This window comes from Phyllostomus hastatus, unplaced genomic scaffold (assembly GCF_019186645.2).
Source record: "Phyllostomus hastatus isolate PE091 unplaced genomic scaffold, TTU_PhHast_1.1 phas_contig_196, whole genome shotgun sequence".
Classification (NCBI taxonomy): Eukaryota; Metazoa; Chordata; class Mammalia; order Chiroptera; family Phyllostomidae; genus Phyllostomus; species Phyllostomus hastatus.
The window spans coordinates 24,776,730-24,797,583 of record NW_025333709.1 but is presented as its reverse complement, the minus strand read 5'-3'; the positions used below and the strand labels follow the sequence as shown (position 1 = coordinate 24,797,583).

The window sequence follows — 20,854 nt, the reverse complement described above, 5'->3', positions numbered from 1 at the left end:
ATGATTCATACTTTACTTCTTTACCAAAATAAACAGCAGATAGATCAATTATTTAAATATAAAAATATGAAAGGAAAACTTGTAAAAAATATATAAACTGAGGATCAGTATAACACAAGCCATAAGGAAAAAACTGATGCAACTGTCTACACAGAAATTTGAGATTTCTATATAAAGCAATTTTTAATTGAAATTTTTATTTAAAAATACCTGTGGTTCATATGAAAACAGCTAATATCCCTAATATACAATGACAAGACATAGAAAAAGAGGCACGGCACCGCTGAGAAAGTGTGAAGAACACAAACAGGCTACATTCATTGAACAGTTGTTATGTGCCAGGCACTGTTCAGGCGGTGAGACATTCATTCAGTCCCTCAAAGACCCAGTGAGGTGGGTATGGTCCAGAGGCCATGGCCACCTTTCCTCCCTGTCCTTTCACAACACCCTCTCCTGCTGCATGAAAAGAGGCACCTACCTCGTCACAGCACATTGTCCTGGGTGGTAATATCCCCAGAACACTTCAGCTCAAGAGTGTGGCTCTCTTCTCCAAAGTCAAAGCAGAGTTTAGGTAAGAAATCTTTAAGAGGATACTAAACACCGAAAAAGCTCTGTTCTTGAACTTCCTTCCTTCTGCCCTCCCTCTCTCCCTTTCTTCCTCCCCTCTGCCCACCTCCTCTTTTCTACATATCTACCTTAGATGAAACTTAGAAGTAACTCGTGGGGGCATATTAACATGTCTATTTGAATTTTAAAAACTCACACTTTTTCTGACAGGGTCAATCTGGTTTATACAATAAGAACTAGGTTTGTAAAATAGGTAACAAATTCATCATTTTTCCATAAATTGAATAAGATAAATTTGCAGATACAAAGATTTAACAAATATATTTAAATCACATGTGTAACATAACATTGCAAAAATAATATATTTAACAACTATTTAAACTTATGATGAATATTAGATATCAACTTTAAAACATAGAAAAAGTTAGTTATTTTAAAATGTGTGGGGAGTATTTGAAAAGTTGTTTTTTCAAACGTTACAAAAGTGTTTGAGGTCTACTGCTCTAGCACCCTCACTCTTATCTGCCCCGCAGTACACCGCCCGGCCAGGAAGCGGCAACTGTGCCCAGACTCGCTGACAGAGAAGTGAAAGTTTAATCACAGTGAGATCTCATCCTTTCGTGCCTCAGACTGGTGAGGATTTAAAGTCTGATAAAACCTAGCATTTGTGAAGCTGTGGGGAAATAAGTTTATAAAAGCATATATTTTGGTGGGAAGTTTGACAAAACCAATGAAAATGTAAAGTGTGCACAACCTCAAACTGTTAAGAATGGTTAAGTAGAATTTGGAAAAACTTATTCTTTTTAAGTTAGTATTTCTGTAATGAAATAAAACCGAAGTTTTTACAATAGGGGCAAGCAAAAACAGTTACACTGATAAAGTATGATGATGCCCAAGTCCAAAATGAGGTGACTTTCTGGGATATTAAAAGTTAACCACAGGTGATTAGATTAGACGGTATATAATACTGCTTTCAACTCTAAAGTCTACTACTTTGGGAATTAAGAAATAATTTTTAGAAGCTATATAGTGTACTTCCCTAAGCAAGTTTTTTGATAGTATCCCCAACAAGTAATTATAAACCTCTTGAATATATACTTTTTAATTTCAGCCCAAATCCCAGATTATTCTGTCTTTATAAAGTGTACTTAAATATCATTTGTGTATTTTACATCATATTATAGATTAATAATTGCTTACCTAAAGTAAAACCTAGTGAAATAAAATGCAGATGTTCCTCCATTTTTGCCATATTATATTCTTAGGAACCTTATTCCTGCCAAATGAAGAACCATCCGCGCTGATGAATTTGATTATATACCTGCAATAGTTATCTTTGCCACTAGATGGTAATTTAGCTAACGCTATGTTGAGAATCACTCAGAACATAAGGTTGAATGTTAGCCACCAACAGGAGTTACTAAATACGGAAGTAAAACAAGAAGGGAAATACAGATGTGATTAACATGTCCACTTGGGAATGGGCAAAGGAAAAATATCCAGTTAAAAGAAGGAAGTCAACATATGTATATTAAGAACCTCCTACAAGAATTAAAGGAAAAGTTCGAAACCTGAGCAATAAGTAAATAAGTAAACGGTTTTAAATGCCTTATTGATTGTCACAGTCTTGAAGAACTAACCGGTGTCACGGATTCTTGGATCTACTCCTCCTCCCGATGTCCGCAGTTCAGCTGCGGTATCACTGGCTTCCTTCCCTCTGCCTAGTGCACTGCAGCCTCTCACCCAGAAGCTGCTGTAGTTACTGAGGCCACTTTCCCCTTAGTCCTTGTGGGGGCCAAAGGCTACAAGGAATGCATGTTTTCAGATTACAAACACCCAATTTTCTCTCTAGTTTCTTGGGTTATTTTATATACTTATTTTTCTTCTACTGAGGCATGGATGTATCTAATCACAGGATATAACGTTTAGAGTCAGTTTTTCCAGAAACCAGTCAAGTCAAGCCGTAATGGCTTTTGCTTTTTAACAATAACAACAGGAGTCTAGTATACACAAGAATGCTCATAGCAAGCCACTGTAAAGAGTTTTAAGAAGATGGGCTATTTGGGAATATTCAAGTCTAACAAAAAGGAAATGGAATGTCTTCATAAAACTTAGAAAATCATGTTTTCACTTTCAAAAATATTTGGTTGAGTTGTTGAGAAGAATCCTGCCCTTTCTTACCTATAAGGTTGTACTTTAGTCCCAAGGTCTTGAAGTTCCAGTGCCTTCTTAACGACGGCTTCGTTCTCTTCCGGGTAAACTGAACACGTGCAGTAAACGACTGCTTGAGCTTTAGCAACTATAGTCAAAGAAGATGTAATTAACATAATGCCCCATTAACAGTTTTACAAAAATGTGCTGTTTCCAAGTGTCTGTACGACACTGCATGTCTTTGCAGGCAATGATTCCCTCAGATGTTCTCAGGGCTGCCCTCCACAGCACATACCCGCTGTGTAGTCTGCGGCCAGTAAGTAAAGTGACTCTAACTGGACTGTGTGGAAATTGAATCAATGTGAACAACCTAGTTCCAAACAAAAAGAGTAAATACTGCAGGTTATCAAGAGCTATTACTTCCAGCCATTCTCCCGCAAGCCATATCACATAACTAGTTAAAAAGACTCGAGAAACAGACATAGATGTGAATCTCAGTTGTTACTTACTGCTGTATGCACCTGGGAAAATGACTTAAACTCTCAGATTTTTTTGTCTTTAAAATGAGCTAATGCTACTACCTGCAACTCATTCATTTACATTTATCAAGCACCTACTATGTGGTAGGCACTATTCTAGCCATTTGAGATACACAGACAAAAATCCCTGTTACTAGGGAGCTTACTTTCTATGTTTTATTGACATGATAAGACACAGATAAATAGGAAAATTATATAGTGTTGTTAGGAGTTGATAAATGCTATAAAATAAAGCAAAGCAGGAATGGAGGATGTCTAGTTTCAAAAGATGATACTGTAATTTTAAAGAGTTGTCAGAGAAAGCATTGAAAAAGTTATTTACCAACTTGCTAATCTTCCAACCAACTTACTTCATATATCATATACAAAATTATCAGGTTTAAGTTAATGTTTGTTAGTGGCATCAAAAAGGTGGACCTTTTCTTTGCTTTACATTTTGCTTTATATCTACCTCATGTATGCTTTATCTTTATGTACTAAATTATCAATACCCTATGAAATGGAGGGTCCTTATAACTTGGATTAAATGTAGTTTTAAATCCTGGTTCTAGAAATCATATCCTTCTTGCTGCACATACACGCCTTAGAGACCTAGGCTTTCCCCTGGAGAGCCAGCAGCCGGGTCCTGACTGACCGGCACACAGTTGGACCTCTGGCAGGCTAGACATAATTTCTTGGCCTAAGTTATGTTGCAGCTCCTGAACCGTAGGGTAGAAGGGCCCCCTACTTTCCCATGAAATCAGACACAGGACACCGAAAAGACCTCAGTTGTCCTCAAGGCCTGAAGAAATTATTCTCTACCCTTACATCACCTCCAATCAGCCAGCTCCCAACATGACCTGAAACCCAAAGGGTCTGGAGATTTTGCCCCTTATGTCACCTGTACATCATCAAGGAATTTGGGCTGTTGAGCATTAGCTTCCTATCCTCCCAGGTGGGGCCATTTATGAGTAAAGTAGCCAATATTTCTCCACTGCAGTTCTCGGTGTCTAGTGTTTGGCTCTGTTTGTGCCAGGTGAGCGAACTCTTTCTGTTCTTAATACCTATACTTACCTTGGAGCCTTTTTTTTTAAAAGATTTTATTTATTTATTTTTAGAGAGGGAAGGGACGGAGAAAGAGAGAGAGAAACGTCAATGTGCAGTTGCTGGGAGCCATGGCCTGCAACCCAGGCATGTGCCCTGACTGGGAATCGAACCTGTGATGCTTTGGTTCGCAGCCCACGCTCAATCCACTGAGCTACGCCAGCCAGGGCTGCCTTTGAGCCTTTGAAGGTCAGGATTTGTTCACACTTATATGCCAACAGTTAGCTTAATGCCTGACTTGGAGTAGGCATTTGACAAACATGTGCTTAATTAATAAAAATGTATATCATTTCTCAGAGACTTTTAGATTTCCACATCCATGTATACTCAGAATCTAAATGGGACTCAAATCTAAATGCAGTGATTGAAGCAACAGTATAAATAAATACCTAGAGAGCCTTGTTACGCAGACTTGCATCTCTCTATTCTCTATCTAGCTCTAAGAGAAATGAGAGTTGGAGAGTTGGGAGGGGCAGGCACTGTGACGACAGACAAATCACATCCAGTAGGCCCAAGAAAAGAGATAGAGAAGGTGACACTGTACAACAATGGATGTCATAATTATTTCACTTCAGCATTAAGAAACTGTTAATCATGCCTGCTGACCTCTGTTAAAAATGATAATAAAGGATTATATTTTTTAAAGGACTTAAATTGGTGAAAAGAAATATTCTGTTACTTGAAGGTACTAAGACTGAGTGTTCTAGGAAATTCACTTCTAGTTCATACCTCATTGCCTGCCTATAATAGAGAAATAATATATTAATGTTTCTAAGATTTACAACACATTTTAAGATTGAACTTACATTTCATTGCATGTGTTAGCTGTTTATATTGCTGTTGGGCAAGAACATTAAGTTTATCTTCTGATGTGCCTCCTTGAGAGAAATCTTTAAGTAAATCTGTATCTAAAAGCAAATAAATACCTTAAATTATATCACCATTAGATGTTTTCCATAATTGCTATTATCACATTATTAAACATTTTGATCATTTTCCCTATTAATAGTTTTCATGGAAAATATCAAAACTAAAAAGATAGTATTACAAAAGTGTATGCTATCATAGAAATGTGCACTTTGAAAACTTTTGATCCTGTTAACCAATATTATCCCAATAAATGTAATTACAAATAAATATAAATAAAAACACTTTAGCAATTTAAAAATGACAAATATTTTTTGCTGACTTAAATATTAAAAACTAAATTGACAAAGGTAATTTTGTTTAATATTTCTTTTTTCTCCAAGCTCTTATGAGATACTCCTTGAACTAGCCAAGTAAGTTATTTAGGTACAGAAAAAAGAATGCAATCAGTCTCAAGACTGAGTATGAAAGAACTCAGAAGAATACAACTTTAAAAATAAAGTTACCAAAAGAAATTTTGGAAGAAAATATTAAGAGTAGCAAATGTATGTCTTCATAATAGATCAAGAAACTCTAGCAGTAACACTTTAATTTCTGAAACTGTTTTTTACATATTTCTTGATATTGTTAACAAAGACCTATTGAATGTTACTTTATAGAGATTATTTTATTCAAAAACCCTCCTAACATTGAGAAAACTGTTTAAACATACATGAAACGATTTGTCTAAGGTCACGAAGGTACTAGTGTAAGGTCACACAGCTGCTAGTGTAGAGCCGAAATGGTGGCTACAAAATCGGACCACAGAGCCCACATTTCAAACCTCTGTGTTACTCTCCTCTCAGTAACTCCCCTAGACTGTACGAGCCAATTGTTTTCACCACATACTTGACTCTTCCCCATTCTAGGAAGATCACTGAAGGTTAATTAAACTCCATTTCTTTTCAATTGTTTTTTTTACACTTCACATTCTTCTATCTCTATTTGTAAAATTACCTATCCCTTTTTCAAGGGACTATTTATCCATTATTATACTCTTAAACCATATCAGTTACTTTTTCCATTCCATTTAAAAATAATTCTAAGTTGTTAGCAATGACCAACTTCATATATTCTTCAATGGCTCTAATAGTTTTCAATGTTATACTGTGTTTTAAAATGAATTCATGATTGTTCTCTTCCACCTAGCATCCAAGTCTGGTAAAATAATCCTTAGGATGCATCCCCTAAATGGACGGCTACTGTTCCGACCGCACTCCTTAGGCCAGCAGCTCCTACTTGCTCTGCCTGCTGTTCTCTCCGAGTGCAGCCTACTGTAAAAGCTCTCACTTATTCCAGGTTTCCCAAAGACCCCTCGTTGGCTTATACTGTTACTTCAAAACATTACCAATCCCTGGAAAACTTTTTACTTCCTTCCTTTCCCATCATTTGTAGATTCCTTTGGGCTGTTCTCCCAGCTTCTAGTTTATTTTTACCCACGGCTTATTCAGTTCTGCTTCCCACTTCAACATGGCCCCGGGTAAGGCATACAGCTCTGTTCCTTCGCATCTCTCAGTGTCTACTAATTCGTCCTTGGTCATTTCCCAAGTTAGTATAAGAATGTTCTCAGCCTACTATGCTCCCATCTCAGTTGGTTCTTCTTCTGTTTAACTTGCACTGGAAAGACATTTTCTATACCGGGTCATAATTCCACATGGTACAGTGGAAGTCCAGGTAGATGGTAGTTTAAAGTAAAGGTGCTGAGTTTAAATCCCAGGTTCCCTCCTTGCTAGCTACATGACCTTAGGCAACTTGCTAAGTTTCTCTGAGTCTCGGGTTTTTCCCATTTGTAAAACAGAGATAATAAAATAACACTACCCTCAAAAAGTTACTGCGAGTATGAAGTGATAGTGCATGAGCACTACCTACAATATTGACTGGGACACTGTTTAACTCAATCAATGTTAGTTTCTCTCCCGTCATTTCTTTTTCTCCGTTTTTAATTGTCCTTGCTAGAAAGAGAAAGCTGTTACTCACCATGTTCTGAGTATTTGTGGAATGTCTTCTTTGTCTGATATTCTAGTTAACTTTATCTATGCCTTTCCATATAAACAAGGGAATAGAGTGAGAGTCAGCTTCAGTCAATGTGGGGCAATGTACTGTGATTAAGAGTGATTCCAAGTGCCAGCCTTGGGGTCGAAAAGGTTGTATTTGAATCCGACTGACACTTAACCAGTCAAGTGACTCAGGGGACTTCAAACTCAAAGCCTCAGATTCTGTATTTGTAAGATGGAGACAATAAGAGTAACAACTCCTTTGAGTTCTTGTGAGGATTGATGAAGCAATCAAGTAAGGTGCTCAGCTCAGTGTCTTACATGTAAGTGTCCAATAAATGTTCATGTTAAATCATATTTTGAAATTTACTGAAGAATCAAATAAAATACTCCTAGAATTAATATTTAATCTGAAGTTTTCATATCATAAAACATACATGTTAAGGAAACCTTGCGTTTGAAATAGTCTGATTACGATTTAATTAGGATTGTGTTCAGACTGTAGGTTCTAGAATCAGGCAGCTCTAAATCTGAATCCCAGCTTGCTGCTAACCAGATGTGTGACCTTATAAAAATGAATGAATCTTTCTGAGTCTCAGCTTTTTCATCTATAAAGTGTTGATAAATTGTAATGTCCATAACTTGGGCTCTGGACTATGCCAGAATAGCACCCTGGCCAGCAACCGTTCTGATTGCCTACATGATTCCGATTATTAAATATTTCAAATATCACCCTTGCTCATATTTCACAGGATTGGCTTAAGGATTAAATGAGGTAATAAATATAAAGTACTTTATACATAGTATACATGGGAGCTATTCATTACTCAGATATAATGATATGTCATTTTAATGGTTTTAAATACTTTTGTTTTTAAGTTATCAATACATTTCAATAATTTAGAATTTAAAAGTCAAGACAAGTACCTTCATGCTCATTTAAAATAAATTCTACGGGATTACTAATACCGAGCCCTGAGCAACGGGGGAGCAGCAGGATCACTTTAACTTTCTGCAACCTGTTATCTTTAGATTCAATGTTAAGAAATGTCTCAGGAAGTATTTCAATATCTAGGAGGAAAAAATACAGAAAAAATCATGTAAACTATTAATTAAAAGTTCTAATGCAGTATATAAATATGCCTATTTATCATTGTTCATTTTTAAATGCTTGTCATCACAAAAAAAATCATTTTAATGTATACTCAGAAAAGACAATATACTTCTCTGATAACCTCCCAAAGTTAATACATGAATTCTTAGTGTTTTCTCTTCACTTGAGTAATTTTGAAGTTTAAATATCTTCTACATAAAATACAATTAAGTTTTCCATTCCACGTAAAGCAGTGTGCTCTAGTGGAGGGAGATAGCTTTGGAGGCAGAAATACCCAAATCTGACTCCCAGCTCCACTATTTACTAGCTGTGTGGCTTCACCTCTTGAAGCCCCCATTTCCTTATTCATAAATGGGAAAATAATGCCTGCTTCGTCTAACTGTGGTGAAGACGGAGAAAAAGCAGTTAAGCTTAGCATGGTAAGCTAAGCTCAGTAATGGTTAGTTCCTTGTCCCATTTTTTAAATCTTTTTATATTCCATCTTCCCAGAAAAAAAAGAAACAGGTATCGGTAGTATTTATGAGGCACAAAGTAAGGTCTCTTAGGGACCTTGAAATTTAGTCGGGGAGTCTGCTTGCCTTCAGGTTACCCCCCTCTGTGCCCCTGTCTCAAGGCCACCCCTCCACTCCTGCAATGGTTCACATTTCCCTCACCTGCCGTGGAGTCACTCCTGAAATTACCCTACCCACCCCTTCCTCTGGCCCGATCAATTTTTCCCTTTTCTTATTCTCTTTTGAAATGATTTTTAATCCAATGGGACTTTTTGTTTTTTCCCATTTGAACTTTTTATTGGGGAAGTTCAAACACATAACAAGACAGCCATACTATGTAATGAATCGCAAGTACTCATCATGGGGCTGCAACAGTGCACCGTTCGTGCCCAATCTCCCTTTATCTGCATCTGCACCTACTCCCGTAAACATTGTGAATCTAGAACTATTTTACCATAGATCTCTACAGATAAGAACTCTTTAAAAAACAACCATAAAAATGTTCAAATCATTCCTAATTATCATCAAATAATAATCGCATCCAATAGTGGCTCAAATTTCCCCACAGTCACACATCAAAAATGTTTTTTAGTTTATTTGAATTGATGTCTTATTTTACATTTACTTTTATCTAAAGGTTCCCTTTTCATTTTTCTTACCATTTATTTCTTAATGAAACTTGATTAATTGTACTACTAGAGTTTCCCACAGTCTGGATTTTGCTAATTGCTTCCCTAGAGTGTAGTTTTACATGTTCCTGTATTTTGTGCTTCCCATTAAATTAGTAGTCAGAGCTACTGCTATTACTGATTCCCTTTTTTCTTTTCTTTACTTCTTTTGTGGTGGAGGGAACTACTTCAAAAATGGTGCCATATTATCTTATCCAGTAAGTTGCCTTTGTAGTATCAGCAAAGGGATTACAAAATAGTCATATGGTGGTTCCCCCTTACCCATGGTATTGCTTTCCATGGTTTTGGTTACCTGTGGTTAACCATGGTCTGAAAATATTAAATTTTCCCAATCATCTACTTTAGCTGCTTGTGACATCCAACCATTGACATCGTCATGGCTTGATAACTCAGGACCACACAAATCAGATGATCCTTTCTGACATGGCCGGAAGAGCAATAGTAATACTGTGTCACGATGCTGCATCATTCACCTCACTTTATTTCATCATCGTACATCTCATCTCAAGAAGAAGGGTGAGTGCTAAACAATTCGGTATTTTGAGAGAGGAAGACCACATCCATATAACTTTATTACAGTATGTTGTCATAACTGATTTATTAGTTACTGTTGTTTGTCTCTTACTGTGCCTAGTTTATAAGTTAAACTTCATCACAGGTATGAATGTATAGGAAAAACACACTATATATAGGATTCAGTATTATGTGTGGTTTGAGGCACCCACTGTGTCCACTGCTAAAAAGGGACTACTGTATTCTATCACCGCTTTTTCATCCATTATCTGGAATACTTCTAAAAGGAGAAATCTCTTTCTCTCTTTGCTTGGTTACTCAGTAGTTCCTACTCTCCCTTGTTAACTAGGTCAAAGGTGGTCAACTACTTGAGAACTAATGTTCTCAAGGAGCCACTACCTACCATGGCTGAGAAAAATGTGAACAAGGGACTTAGCAAGTCAGAGGAGGGGAGTGGGCGGGGGGCTGCAAGGCTGAGAGTCAGGTATCTGAGAAGGGGACAAGGCTAACTCTGCTGGGACCTCTGCATGACCACCACGAGGATAAATGAACACTGGAAGAGGAAGGAAAGTCCTTTCTTCTTCCCCTTAGAGTCTTGCAATGTCTCTCCAGCACCTGCCAATGGCATAAACTAATACTCCAGCTGGCAATGGAGAAATGGCGTACACCTCCAGTATCACAAAGCAGGGCAATGCGTGGGTTTGGAGCTGAGAAGCAATAAAGCAATACCTGCTCAGCTTCTGAACTCATTTCCTTCTTGACTCTTATACCATTTCTCCAGTGTACACTTTGCTGGATCTCTCTTATTCAACTTCCTGACATCTCTAAGTATTAGAGGGTATACACTCAACCTCAGTGACTAGTTTTCCAAAATAGTTGTACAAATTTACAGCCCCACCAGTGCTTGAGTACTCCCAAAAATCATGAAGTCTTTTTATTTTAATGATTTTGTGGATGTGTGGTGGTAGGTCGTGATTTCAATTGCATTGCCCTCATGACTAATGAGGTGGCATATTTTTACCTTTTTTTTTGGCACTTCGATGTCCTCTTTTGGGAGATGCCTAGTCAAGGCATTTGACTAGGTTATGTTTCCCGACTGGGTTGTCTGCCTGTCTTTTTTTTTTTTTTTTTTAAGAATTCCTTATATACTGTGGATAAAAACTCTTCATCAGTTGATATGTTCCCTCTCTACGATTTACCTTTGCTTTTCCTTAATGCAGTGTTGTTTTCTTTTTAATTTATTATAGTCCAACTTATCAATCTTTACTTTTATAGTTAGTGCTTTACATACTCTGTCTAAGAAATCTTCACCAACCCCAGGTCATAAAGTGTTTCTCCTTTAATAAATTCTAGGGGATTTTGGATTTGTGTACATGGTGTGAAATAATGGTCAGTTTCATTTTTTTTTTCAGCATTATTTACTGAAAAGACCATCTCTTCCTTCATACACTGCAGTGTTCACTTTATGATTTTTGCTGCATATATATCATGAATAAATGTTAAGTTGTATCAGATTTCTATTCTGTATCTATTAAGGTGATATGATTTTTCTCCATTAATATAGTGATTATATAAATTGATTTTTAAGAGTTAAAACAACTTTATATTCCTAGAACAAGCCCAGCTTACTTATATTATTATTCTTTTATATCACCAAATTAAGTTTACTAATATCCTATTTACAATATTTCAGATCCCTAGTATGCATTTTTTACGGCCTTGCTCATGAGTGACACTGGTCTGTAAATTTTCCCTCCTTTCATGTCCGTTTCCAGCTTTGATATCCAGGTTATAAACCCGACTGTGGAGGGTGGCGTGTTCTCCCTCTCAGGGGCATCTTTTCTGTGCCCCTCTGCTTGCCCCCAGGGTATTTACCCTGGCCCTTCTCTCCCCTAAGCTCCGAGGCCCCTTCTTTTGCTTCTGCCCCTTGTTTCCTGAGCCCACTTCTCCTGCAGCTCGCTTCTCCCACCTCTGTGACTTTCTAAATAAACTTTCTCTTATAGTTTGAAAAAATAAACTGGGAAGTAGTCCCTTTTTAGCTATTCTCTGAAAGAGTATTATTTCTTCCTGTAGGAATGTAGGGGTTTTTTCTTTGCAAATAGGGGAGATTTTCAATTGTGAATTCAAAAGGCATTAATATCCACTAATTTTGAGAAGTCAATAGATACAAAAGAATTCAGATTTTAATAAAAGTAGTTGGTTGTGTTGTTCCAGGAATATGTCCACATTGTTTAAATGTTCAAGTTGGTTGGCACTAAATTGCTCTTAATATCTTTGTATGTTTCAACTGTCTCTAGGATCTGTAGAAGTTTTGGTCAGAATTCGGTAGGAATTGTTTTATGATCTCTTTTTCTTGATGAGTCAGATTAAATTCAGATCCTTCATCTATTATTTATGACATTTGTCTTCTTGTTGAATAGTTCATATATTTAAGATACAAGCCTTTTATCAGAAAAATGATTTTCAAATATTTACTACCATTCTGTGGGCTGTCTTTTTCACTTTCTTGATAGTGACCAGTGCAGAACAAAAGTTTTTTAATTTGTATAAAATCCAATTTATCTTTTTTTCTTTTGTTGCTTTTGTTGTTATATCTAGACAACCACTGTTAAATCCAAGACAACGAAGATACACCTGTGTGTTTTCTTCTAGGAACCTTATAGTTTTACCTCTTACCCCTTGGTCTTTAATACATTTTGAATTAATTTTTGTGTATGTGTTTTTTTTAAACATTTTAATTATTTATTTTTAGAGAGAAAGGAAGTGAAAGAGAAAGAGAGGAAGAGAAACATCAATGTGTGGTTGCCTCTCAAGCGCCCCCTACTGGGGACCTGGCCTGCAACCCAGGCATGTGCCCTGACTAGGAATTGTTTACAGGCTGGCACTCAATCCACTGAGACACACCAGCCAGGGCATTTTTTAAAGATTTTATTTATTTATCTTTAGAGAGAGGGAAAGGGAGGGAGGAAGAGATGGAAACAAATGATGTGAGAGAGAAACATTCATCAGTTGCCTCTCGTACTCACCCTGACCAGCACCAAGCCTGCAACCCAGGCATGTGCCCTGACCAGAAATAGAACCTGTGACTTTTGTTTTGCGGGATGATGCCCAACCACCTGAGCCATACCAGTCAGGGCTGTATATGTTTGAGGTAGGAGTCCAGCTTCGTTCTTTCGCCAGTGGCCATCCACTTGTCCCAGCACCATTTGTTGTTCCTTCCTCATTGGGTGGTTTTAGCATATAACACACACACACATCACAACATATATAATATATAACACATATACTTGTACATGTTATATGGTATTCCAATTCTCTACTCCATTTCCCTCTCCCTCTCAGCTAGTAGATATATATTCTTTTATTATGTGTTTATTGATTGCACACAGCACTGATTTAATAATTTACTACTTTTACCATTTCATGAACAAGGCAATGGACATTAATTCCATTTCTTTCTATGTGCCATTGTTCTAATTTATTTTAATTACATGTAACACATATTTCTAACCCCACACGATATTAGTTTATGATCTCACAAGACATTAGACTATAATTATTTAGATTTACCTATGTACTTGCCTTTTCCATTGTTCATTTCTTCTAGCAGATGCTACAACTTTCTATATGAGATAATATTCCTTCTGTATAAACAAGAATCTTTAGTATATTCTTTGTAAGGTTTGCTGTTGACAAATTCTCAGATTTTGTTTGTCTAAAAATGTCTTTATTTCATTATTTTAAAGGACATTTCTGCTGAGTATAAAAATCTAGCCTGCAGTTTCTTTCAGCACTATGTAGATACCATTTAATAGTCTTCTGACTTCAGTTGTTTCTTCTGAAAAGTTAGTTTTTCAGTTTTACTGTTATTCCATCAAGAGTAGCATGCATCATCTCCCTGGTTGCTCTGAACACTGCCCTTTGTCTTTGGCTTTCAGCATTACGCTACGATGCGCTCTTTGTGTTTATTCCTACTGGAATTCATAGGGCTTCGTAAATCTATGGCTTCACTTATTTCATCCATTTTGAAAAATTCCCAGCCTGAATTTCAAATACCGTTTCTCCCCCCTTCCTCTCCTCTCTGGGTTCCCAATCACAACTTGTATGACATCACTGGACCATGGAGTCTCGTGTGTATTTTATGATCTCTTCTGTAGTGTCCACGCTTTTGTCTTCCCATGCTTCAGTCTGGGGATTTTCTTCTGGCTTTACCAGTTCACTCATTCTTTCTTTACTTCCGCCTAATCTATTGAATCTATCAATTTCTTAAGTTTACATATTGTATTTTTTTGGTTCTAGAATTATATTTTGATGTTTTTTGAACATTATTGTTTCCAATCTTCTGCTGAAATCATACAACTTGGCATTTAGTCTTATCAGCATATTAACTGTAGACATTTTAAAGACCACATCTGATATCTCCAGTATTTGGACATTATGTGGGCTTGTTTCTATTATAGTGTTTTTATCTTTAATTCAGCCATATCTCTTCTTCCTGTTTGTCTGGTCAGTTTTTTTAAATTGAGTGCCATACCTTGCATTTGAAAAAGCTTAGGAGATAAAATGAGACCTAGGATGACGTTACTTTCTTCCAGGGAGAATTTACTTTTGCTTCTGATAGGTGGCTAAGCCTGAGCACTAGCAATCCCAGATCTCTTTAACCCAAGTGCTAACTGAGATGACTGGCATGCGGGCTTCAGGCCATTGGGGAACGAATCACTATCCAGGGTACACTTCTTCTGTGCCCCAAATGGAATCCTGGGTATTTACCAGTCTTTCGGGGCCAGCCCTGAATTCTACCTTTTTTTCTCTAGCTCTGTGAATCTGTCAAAAGTTTGTTTGTTTGTTGTTGTTGTTGTTGTTGTTGTTGTTGTTTAGTTTTCAGCCTCACTGGACCTATACTAAAATATTATCTTTAGTCTCAGCATGATCCAATGGAAAACTTTCTAAAAATAAGAAGCCTAAGAGGACATAGCTTCCAGTCCTAGATATTCTCTTTGTCCCTTAAGCAGTCCTATGATTGTGCTCTTGTGTATTAAAGGATGACCATTTCTGCCACTCACTTGACCCAATTATTGTTTGAACATAAACTTATATAGTGGCAAAATGGCAAGCAATATACCAAAGGGCCAATATGTTCATCAATTTAAACTATAGTTGTTTAACCAATATTAAGCAATAAGAACAGACTGATATGAGTTAGTGAGGATCTTAAGAGTATAGTTCATTTATAGAGTTTTTACATTAAAAATAACACAACCATTTTTAATATTTCTAAATCTTATAGAACATTAATTACCAAACAAATAAATATTGGTACTTACTTTCACATCCCATTTGTGTGAAAAGGTTCTTCAGGTCAGGATGCTTGGTTTGTGGTTGTACTCCACACACAAATACTTTTGTGCAATTATTATTTGTTAAGATGGACATATGGGCAACTGTGTACCACGAACCTGTATTGACCATCAAGACATCATCATCCATATTTAAAAAAGCCTTTACAGAATGCACAGCAAGACTTCGAGATTTGTCCTGCAAGATATGGTACGATTAGAATTTCGAAGGGTTTAACTAGAAGCATGAAAAGTACTTGGTAGGAATCTTGATGAGATACCTAACCCATTTTATTTTAAAACATCTTACATGTTAAAATACAAAGTTAACAAAGGTCACTTAATATAAATTGATTTAAAACAATGACCTTTGTTTAGTTTAAATTATTACTTTTACCATTTAATTTTGATACAGTGATGAGACAACGTCAAAATCCCCAGTAAGTGATTAATAGGTTAGTGACGTCCTGCCTTGGCTCCCGTTCCTATCCACTCACAAAACACACTCCTCATGGCTGCCGTTCTCTCGTCCCCGTTACACTGTGATCTAAACTGCTGCTGGCTCCCGGAGATGAAAAGATGGTTGACAAGCATATAAAAGGAGGCTAGACAGACTGGCATTCGATAGAGTGCCGCTCTAATAGGAGATCAGAAGATCCGTCCCGAGAATATGGGTGCAGTGAAGGGGTAAACCTTAGAAGACCAAGGTGAATCTGAGGTTAAGTATTGGAATCTAAGGACATGAAAATTAATTCAACTTAATTTTTTGAACCTTTTTTCATTTTATTGAAACCTCATATCATCTTATATTCTCTTCCTGTATTGACAGATATTATACCCCTCTTACAAATCAAAGCTGTAAAACTATATTAAAGAGATGATGGGAAAGTATTACACATTAGAATTTCAAATCAGGATGGCACTAGCATCTTCAGCAGAATTGTAAGAAAGAAAAGGTATCACTGTGCCTTCTCTTGAATCTTCCCTTGGGAGAGAAAAATAGAGCTCTTAGTGATACAAGTCTCCCCATCTATGAAGTCTCCGGAAGAATATGTTCTTCACAAATTCACACAGGACAAAGATGCTAAAGTATAACAGGAATACTGATTGTAGGGGTATTAGTTTTATTCAAGGTAAAAATTAGACCTTATAAGCCTCCCTGATAATCTATAAAAAAAATATATATAATCTGTTTGTTAGGTTTTAAGTGGAGGGATTTTTGGGGTAAGTAGGATTATTGGGAATCATAATGAATATAAATGTTAATTTACCTGGAATATTAGTTTATAATCTTTGAAAAGATCTATATTTAGAAGATCACTTTTAAGATGAGATGGAAAAATTAAGACATCATAGCAATGCTGGTCCACAGCAAAGACTTTACCACCCATGTGCAACACACATTTCACTTTATTGTAGCCTTTTTTCCTCAAACTGTGATAAACTTCTTCAGGGCTGTAAACATACAACATCAGGTTGTGACACAAATACAATACATTAAAAATGTACTTAACATTGGCATCTTTTCCTACAGTAAAAATTTACCACTGCATATACTGCAGCTAATGGAACTTATAATTTTAGGCAACAATAAGTTAAAAGATAGAGACAGGAAAGTTAACATATTTGTGTGGTTATCTTGGTAATTTGGTGGTAAGATTCTGATCCAAACTATGATGCTCCAATTACTCCCCTGGATGTGCCCCACCCATAAAAAAGGTAATATTTCTTAACACATTTTTTAAAAGGTTAGCAACCGGAAATATGAATGAAGAATCTGATTAAACTGTTACCTGATTTTACAAGTATTTATCCAAGCATACAGTGGCAAAGTGGAGGCCCTCAGCTCCTGGTTCCGAACTGTTTCTGGAAGAATGTGGTAAATTGAAAGGGCATCATGTTTGATTCGACATCTTGCCAATGCTGCAGCCAATTTTGTCTTAAAACTAGAGACAGAAAACCCATTTTTGGTGATTACTGCCTTGAAACAAGACTATCAATTTTCTACTAGAAACATTAACAACTTATATTCCAGATTTTAACAAGTCCTTTTGTAATTCTATTCCAAATTTTTGTAGTCTACAGCACAAGTCTGCCATATCTGAAAACAGAAATCCAACCATCCTCCGTCCTCTTTTCCGTTGTCGCTGCCCCGGCGCAGCTGTGTGTCCCCTCAGGACTTGCACTGACCGCTGGCTGAGAGACAGACCTGATGTAGTGACAGAGGTGCAGGAGTCACAGTCAGGCAAATCTGAAGATAAGTTCAGGTTCTGCCACTTACTGGCTGTATGACCTCACGATGGCAATGGTGTAGTCTTGAAAAGATTAAGGAACTTTCATGAAACTGTATCAAGCCCGTCCCAGTTCTGATTATCCCACACCCCAAAGTTCCAAATGACAGGGAAAAAACCCAAGAATTGGTTAGTATGACCCTGAAGACCCCATCATTTTTCTTGATCTCATAGACCCAACTGTACAAATAGCCAGAGCTTTTTTTTTATGTGTTAACAGTAGTTATAGAATTCCTAAGCTTAAATCTTCATCCCACAATTTCTCAGGGCTACAGGTGACAAGAGACAGGACTGTGTCATATCTGTAATCTTCCAGAGTACTTCTGCCAAACCTTGCTATCCTGAGTGTAAGGAGTGGCAGCGGACAAAAAACAGACATACAGAATCAGACTTCCTGAAATTGAGTCTCTGGCTACTCCCCTCTCTAGCTCTACAACATTAGATAGGTTCCTTTCACCTGTCTGCGCTTCCATTTTCCCATGAGTAATAGTAAGTATTGGTAACAGTGTCTACCACATAAGGTAGTTATGTAAAAAGCTTCTTATAAGAGTGACTGAGCCCTGGCTGGCGTAGCTCAGTGGATTGAGCACGGGCTGGGAACCAAAGTGTCGCAGGTTCGATTCCCAGTCAGGGCACATGCCTGGGTTGCAGGCCATGATCCCCAGCAACTGCACATTGATGTTTCTCTCTCTCTCTCTTTCTCCCTCCCTTCCCTCTCTAAAAAAATAAATAAATAAAATCTTAAAAAAAAAGAGTGAATGTAGACTTAATCAAAATCACAACCCATAAATAAATGCAAATGCATAGAAGTTTAAGGTAAAAAAAAAGGAGTAATTGATACATATTATGTGCTCAGTAAATGTTAATCCATTAATATTACTCCATTACCTGAGTCTTCTGGTCTCAGCCTTCAATGATTTAAATGAAACTGCTTGAATGTCCCATAACAATATAAAATTAGATATCCCCTGGCTGGTGTAGCTCAGTGGATTGAGTGCGGGCTGGGAACCAAAGTGTCCCAGGTTCGATTCCCAGCCAGGGTACATTCCTGGGTTGCAGGCCAGAACCCCCAGCAACTGCACATTGATGTCTGTCTGTCTCTCTCTCTCTCTCTCTCTCTCTCTCTCTCTCTCTCCCCCTCCCTTCCCTCTCTAAAAATAAATAAATCTTTAAAAAAAAAAATTAGATATCTTACTGCCAACTTTTCAAATCATTCTTTAGGTAAAAATCTTCCTGCAAGATTGTGGTTGTTGTTATTTGCTTTCTATTAAGGTTCAATAGCATAATAATAAAAGCCCTAACAACAGTAGCACTTAACATTTATTGACCATTTACTATATTCTGAATCTAATCTAAGCTTTTTACATGCATTAATTTAACTGGTTAACTTTTTTATTATTACCTACATACTAGGTTTCTGTTAATATTTAGAATAAGAAGAAAACAAAATTAAAACATGTTTGTTGTTAACTAAATAAAAAATTCTTTTTTTCAATTTGTCAAAGCAGTGGATTCTGATCTACTATTGGAATTCTCATTTGATATGTTCAATTTTTCAAAAAGAACTATAAACAAAACTAAGAAAATAAATAATAGCTATCTCAAATGAAGTTTAATTTATGTATGTACAAAAATTATTACTAATTTTTCATGATTTTCCAAATACAAGTTGGATCTTACAGTTCAAGCTTTCAAAAACAACTTGATTTTAAACATAATATTTAACCTGTTGAAGACTGTTTTTTTTAAAATATTTTATTTATTTATTTTTAGAGAGGGAGGGGAGGGAGATAGAGAGAAACATCAATGTGCGGTTGCTGAGGGTTATGGCCTGCAACCCAGGAATGTACCCTGGCTGGGAATCGAACCTGGGACACTTTGGTTCCCAGCCCGTACTCAATCCACTGAGCTACACTAGCCAGGGAAGACTGTTTTTAAAGGAACTTAGGAAACTTAAGAACTTTGATTTTTTCTCTATAAATTTTAACACTTATCTATATATTATACTTTATAGAGTTCTGCCAATGAAAATACTAATAATGATTCCATATAAAACATCCTTTTCACTTTTACAATTACCTATTAAGAAGGTTCTCTACTTCTTGAACTTCTGCTATGGACTCTTCATGATCAGCAAGGAGACGAGCTTGAAATTTTCTATCTTGGAAATCATACAGCATCACGATAATTAGACTGTTCAAATGATCTGGCTACAAAAGGAACACACAAATGAAAGTATATAAACAATATCTAATAGCAATATTTTCCATTCCATTCTTTTTCATAAGAGAGCAGGAATATGAGTATTTTTACATAGTCTGGTTGGACTGGGAGATAAAGACTTCAAAATTAAAAAAAAGTTTAGTAAAAAATAAATCTTTCCAAAGAAGACACTTTTTGGTATATTCATCAACATAAAAGGACTGGGGTCAGTATTAGAAGCACTAGAAGTAGAAAAGAGTTAAGTATACACTTTGAAGAGGTGTCAGCATTCAGCAAACCAGGTATGACTTAAACCTGAAGGCTTTTTAGTACTTTCCAAATAACAATCATTGACACAGCTAATTATATAAAAGTCATTTACTTACTATTGTAGTACTTGGAATGATACAGCTATCTATTAATATAGTTTCCAAAATATCTTGATCTGTAAGATAAGGAAAATGACTGTTACTGTATATACCAAAGCTGAAAACAAAAACTTTGGAATCAAAATACACTTCATACAATGTTATAATATCTAAAACATATCTTGATTTTTGATAAAGATTTAAATTACGATGACATGATGAAATATTTCCAATCTTTATTAAGCTGGACCCTAGTGGCCCAGGCACCACATGGGACCATACCCAAAGGTGATTTATCTGAGTAGTCAAAGTAGTAAGAAAGAAATTCCAACCTTTAACATGTCTTTTGAAAAACATTAAAGAAGATTTCATTCATAATGTCTTATCTTTTTATGTATTGCTGTATTCAATTTGCTAATATTTGAGTTATGACTTTTCTTCTATGTTTATGTGCATAAGGAATGGTCTCTAACTTCTTGTGATATTCTTGTCAATGTTGGTATCAGGGTTAAGCTGGCCTTATGAGTGGGAAGATTTCCTTCTTCCTCTGTTCTTTTGAAGAGTTTATGTTAAATTGGTATTATTTCTTAAATAGTTGGTAGAACTAATT

General features: G+C 36.4%; 1 protein-coding gene across 4 annotated transcripts in view; it reads right to left on the bottom strand.

The window, feature by feature from the left end:
- NSUN7 (NOP2/Sun RNA methyltransferase family member 7) overlaps positions 1-20,854 on the bottom strand; it is a 42,497-nt gene that overhangs the window by 14,065 nt on the left and 7,578 nt on the right. For all 4 annotated transcript variants that reach the window (XM_045834019.1, XM_045834017.1, XM_045834020.1 and 1 more), the window contains exons 3-10: positions 20,263-20,321; positions 19,754-19,884; positions 17,177-17,329; positions 16,655-16,838; positions 15,372-15,582; positions 8,168-8,311; positions 5,147-5,248; positions 2,749-2,866 (exon numbers count right to left, since the gene is read on the bottom strand). In XM_045834019.1, coding sequence (XP_045689975.1) covers positions 2,749-2,866; positions 5,147-5,248; positions 8,168-8,311; positions 15,372-15,582; positions 16,655-16,838; positions 17,177-17,329; positions 19,754-19,884; positions 20,263-20,321 — 1,102 coding nt within the window. The remainder of the gene's footprint in view (positions 1-2,748; positions 2,867-5,146; positions 5,249-8,167; positions 8,312-15,371; positions 15,583-16,654; positions 16,839-17,176; positions 17,330-19,753; positions 19,885-20,262; positions 20,322-20,854) is intronic.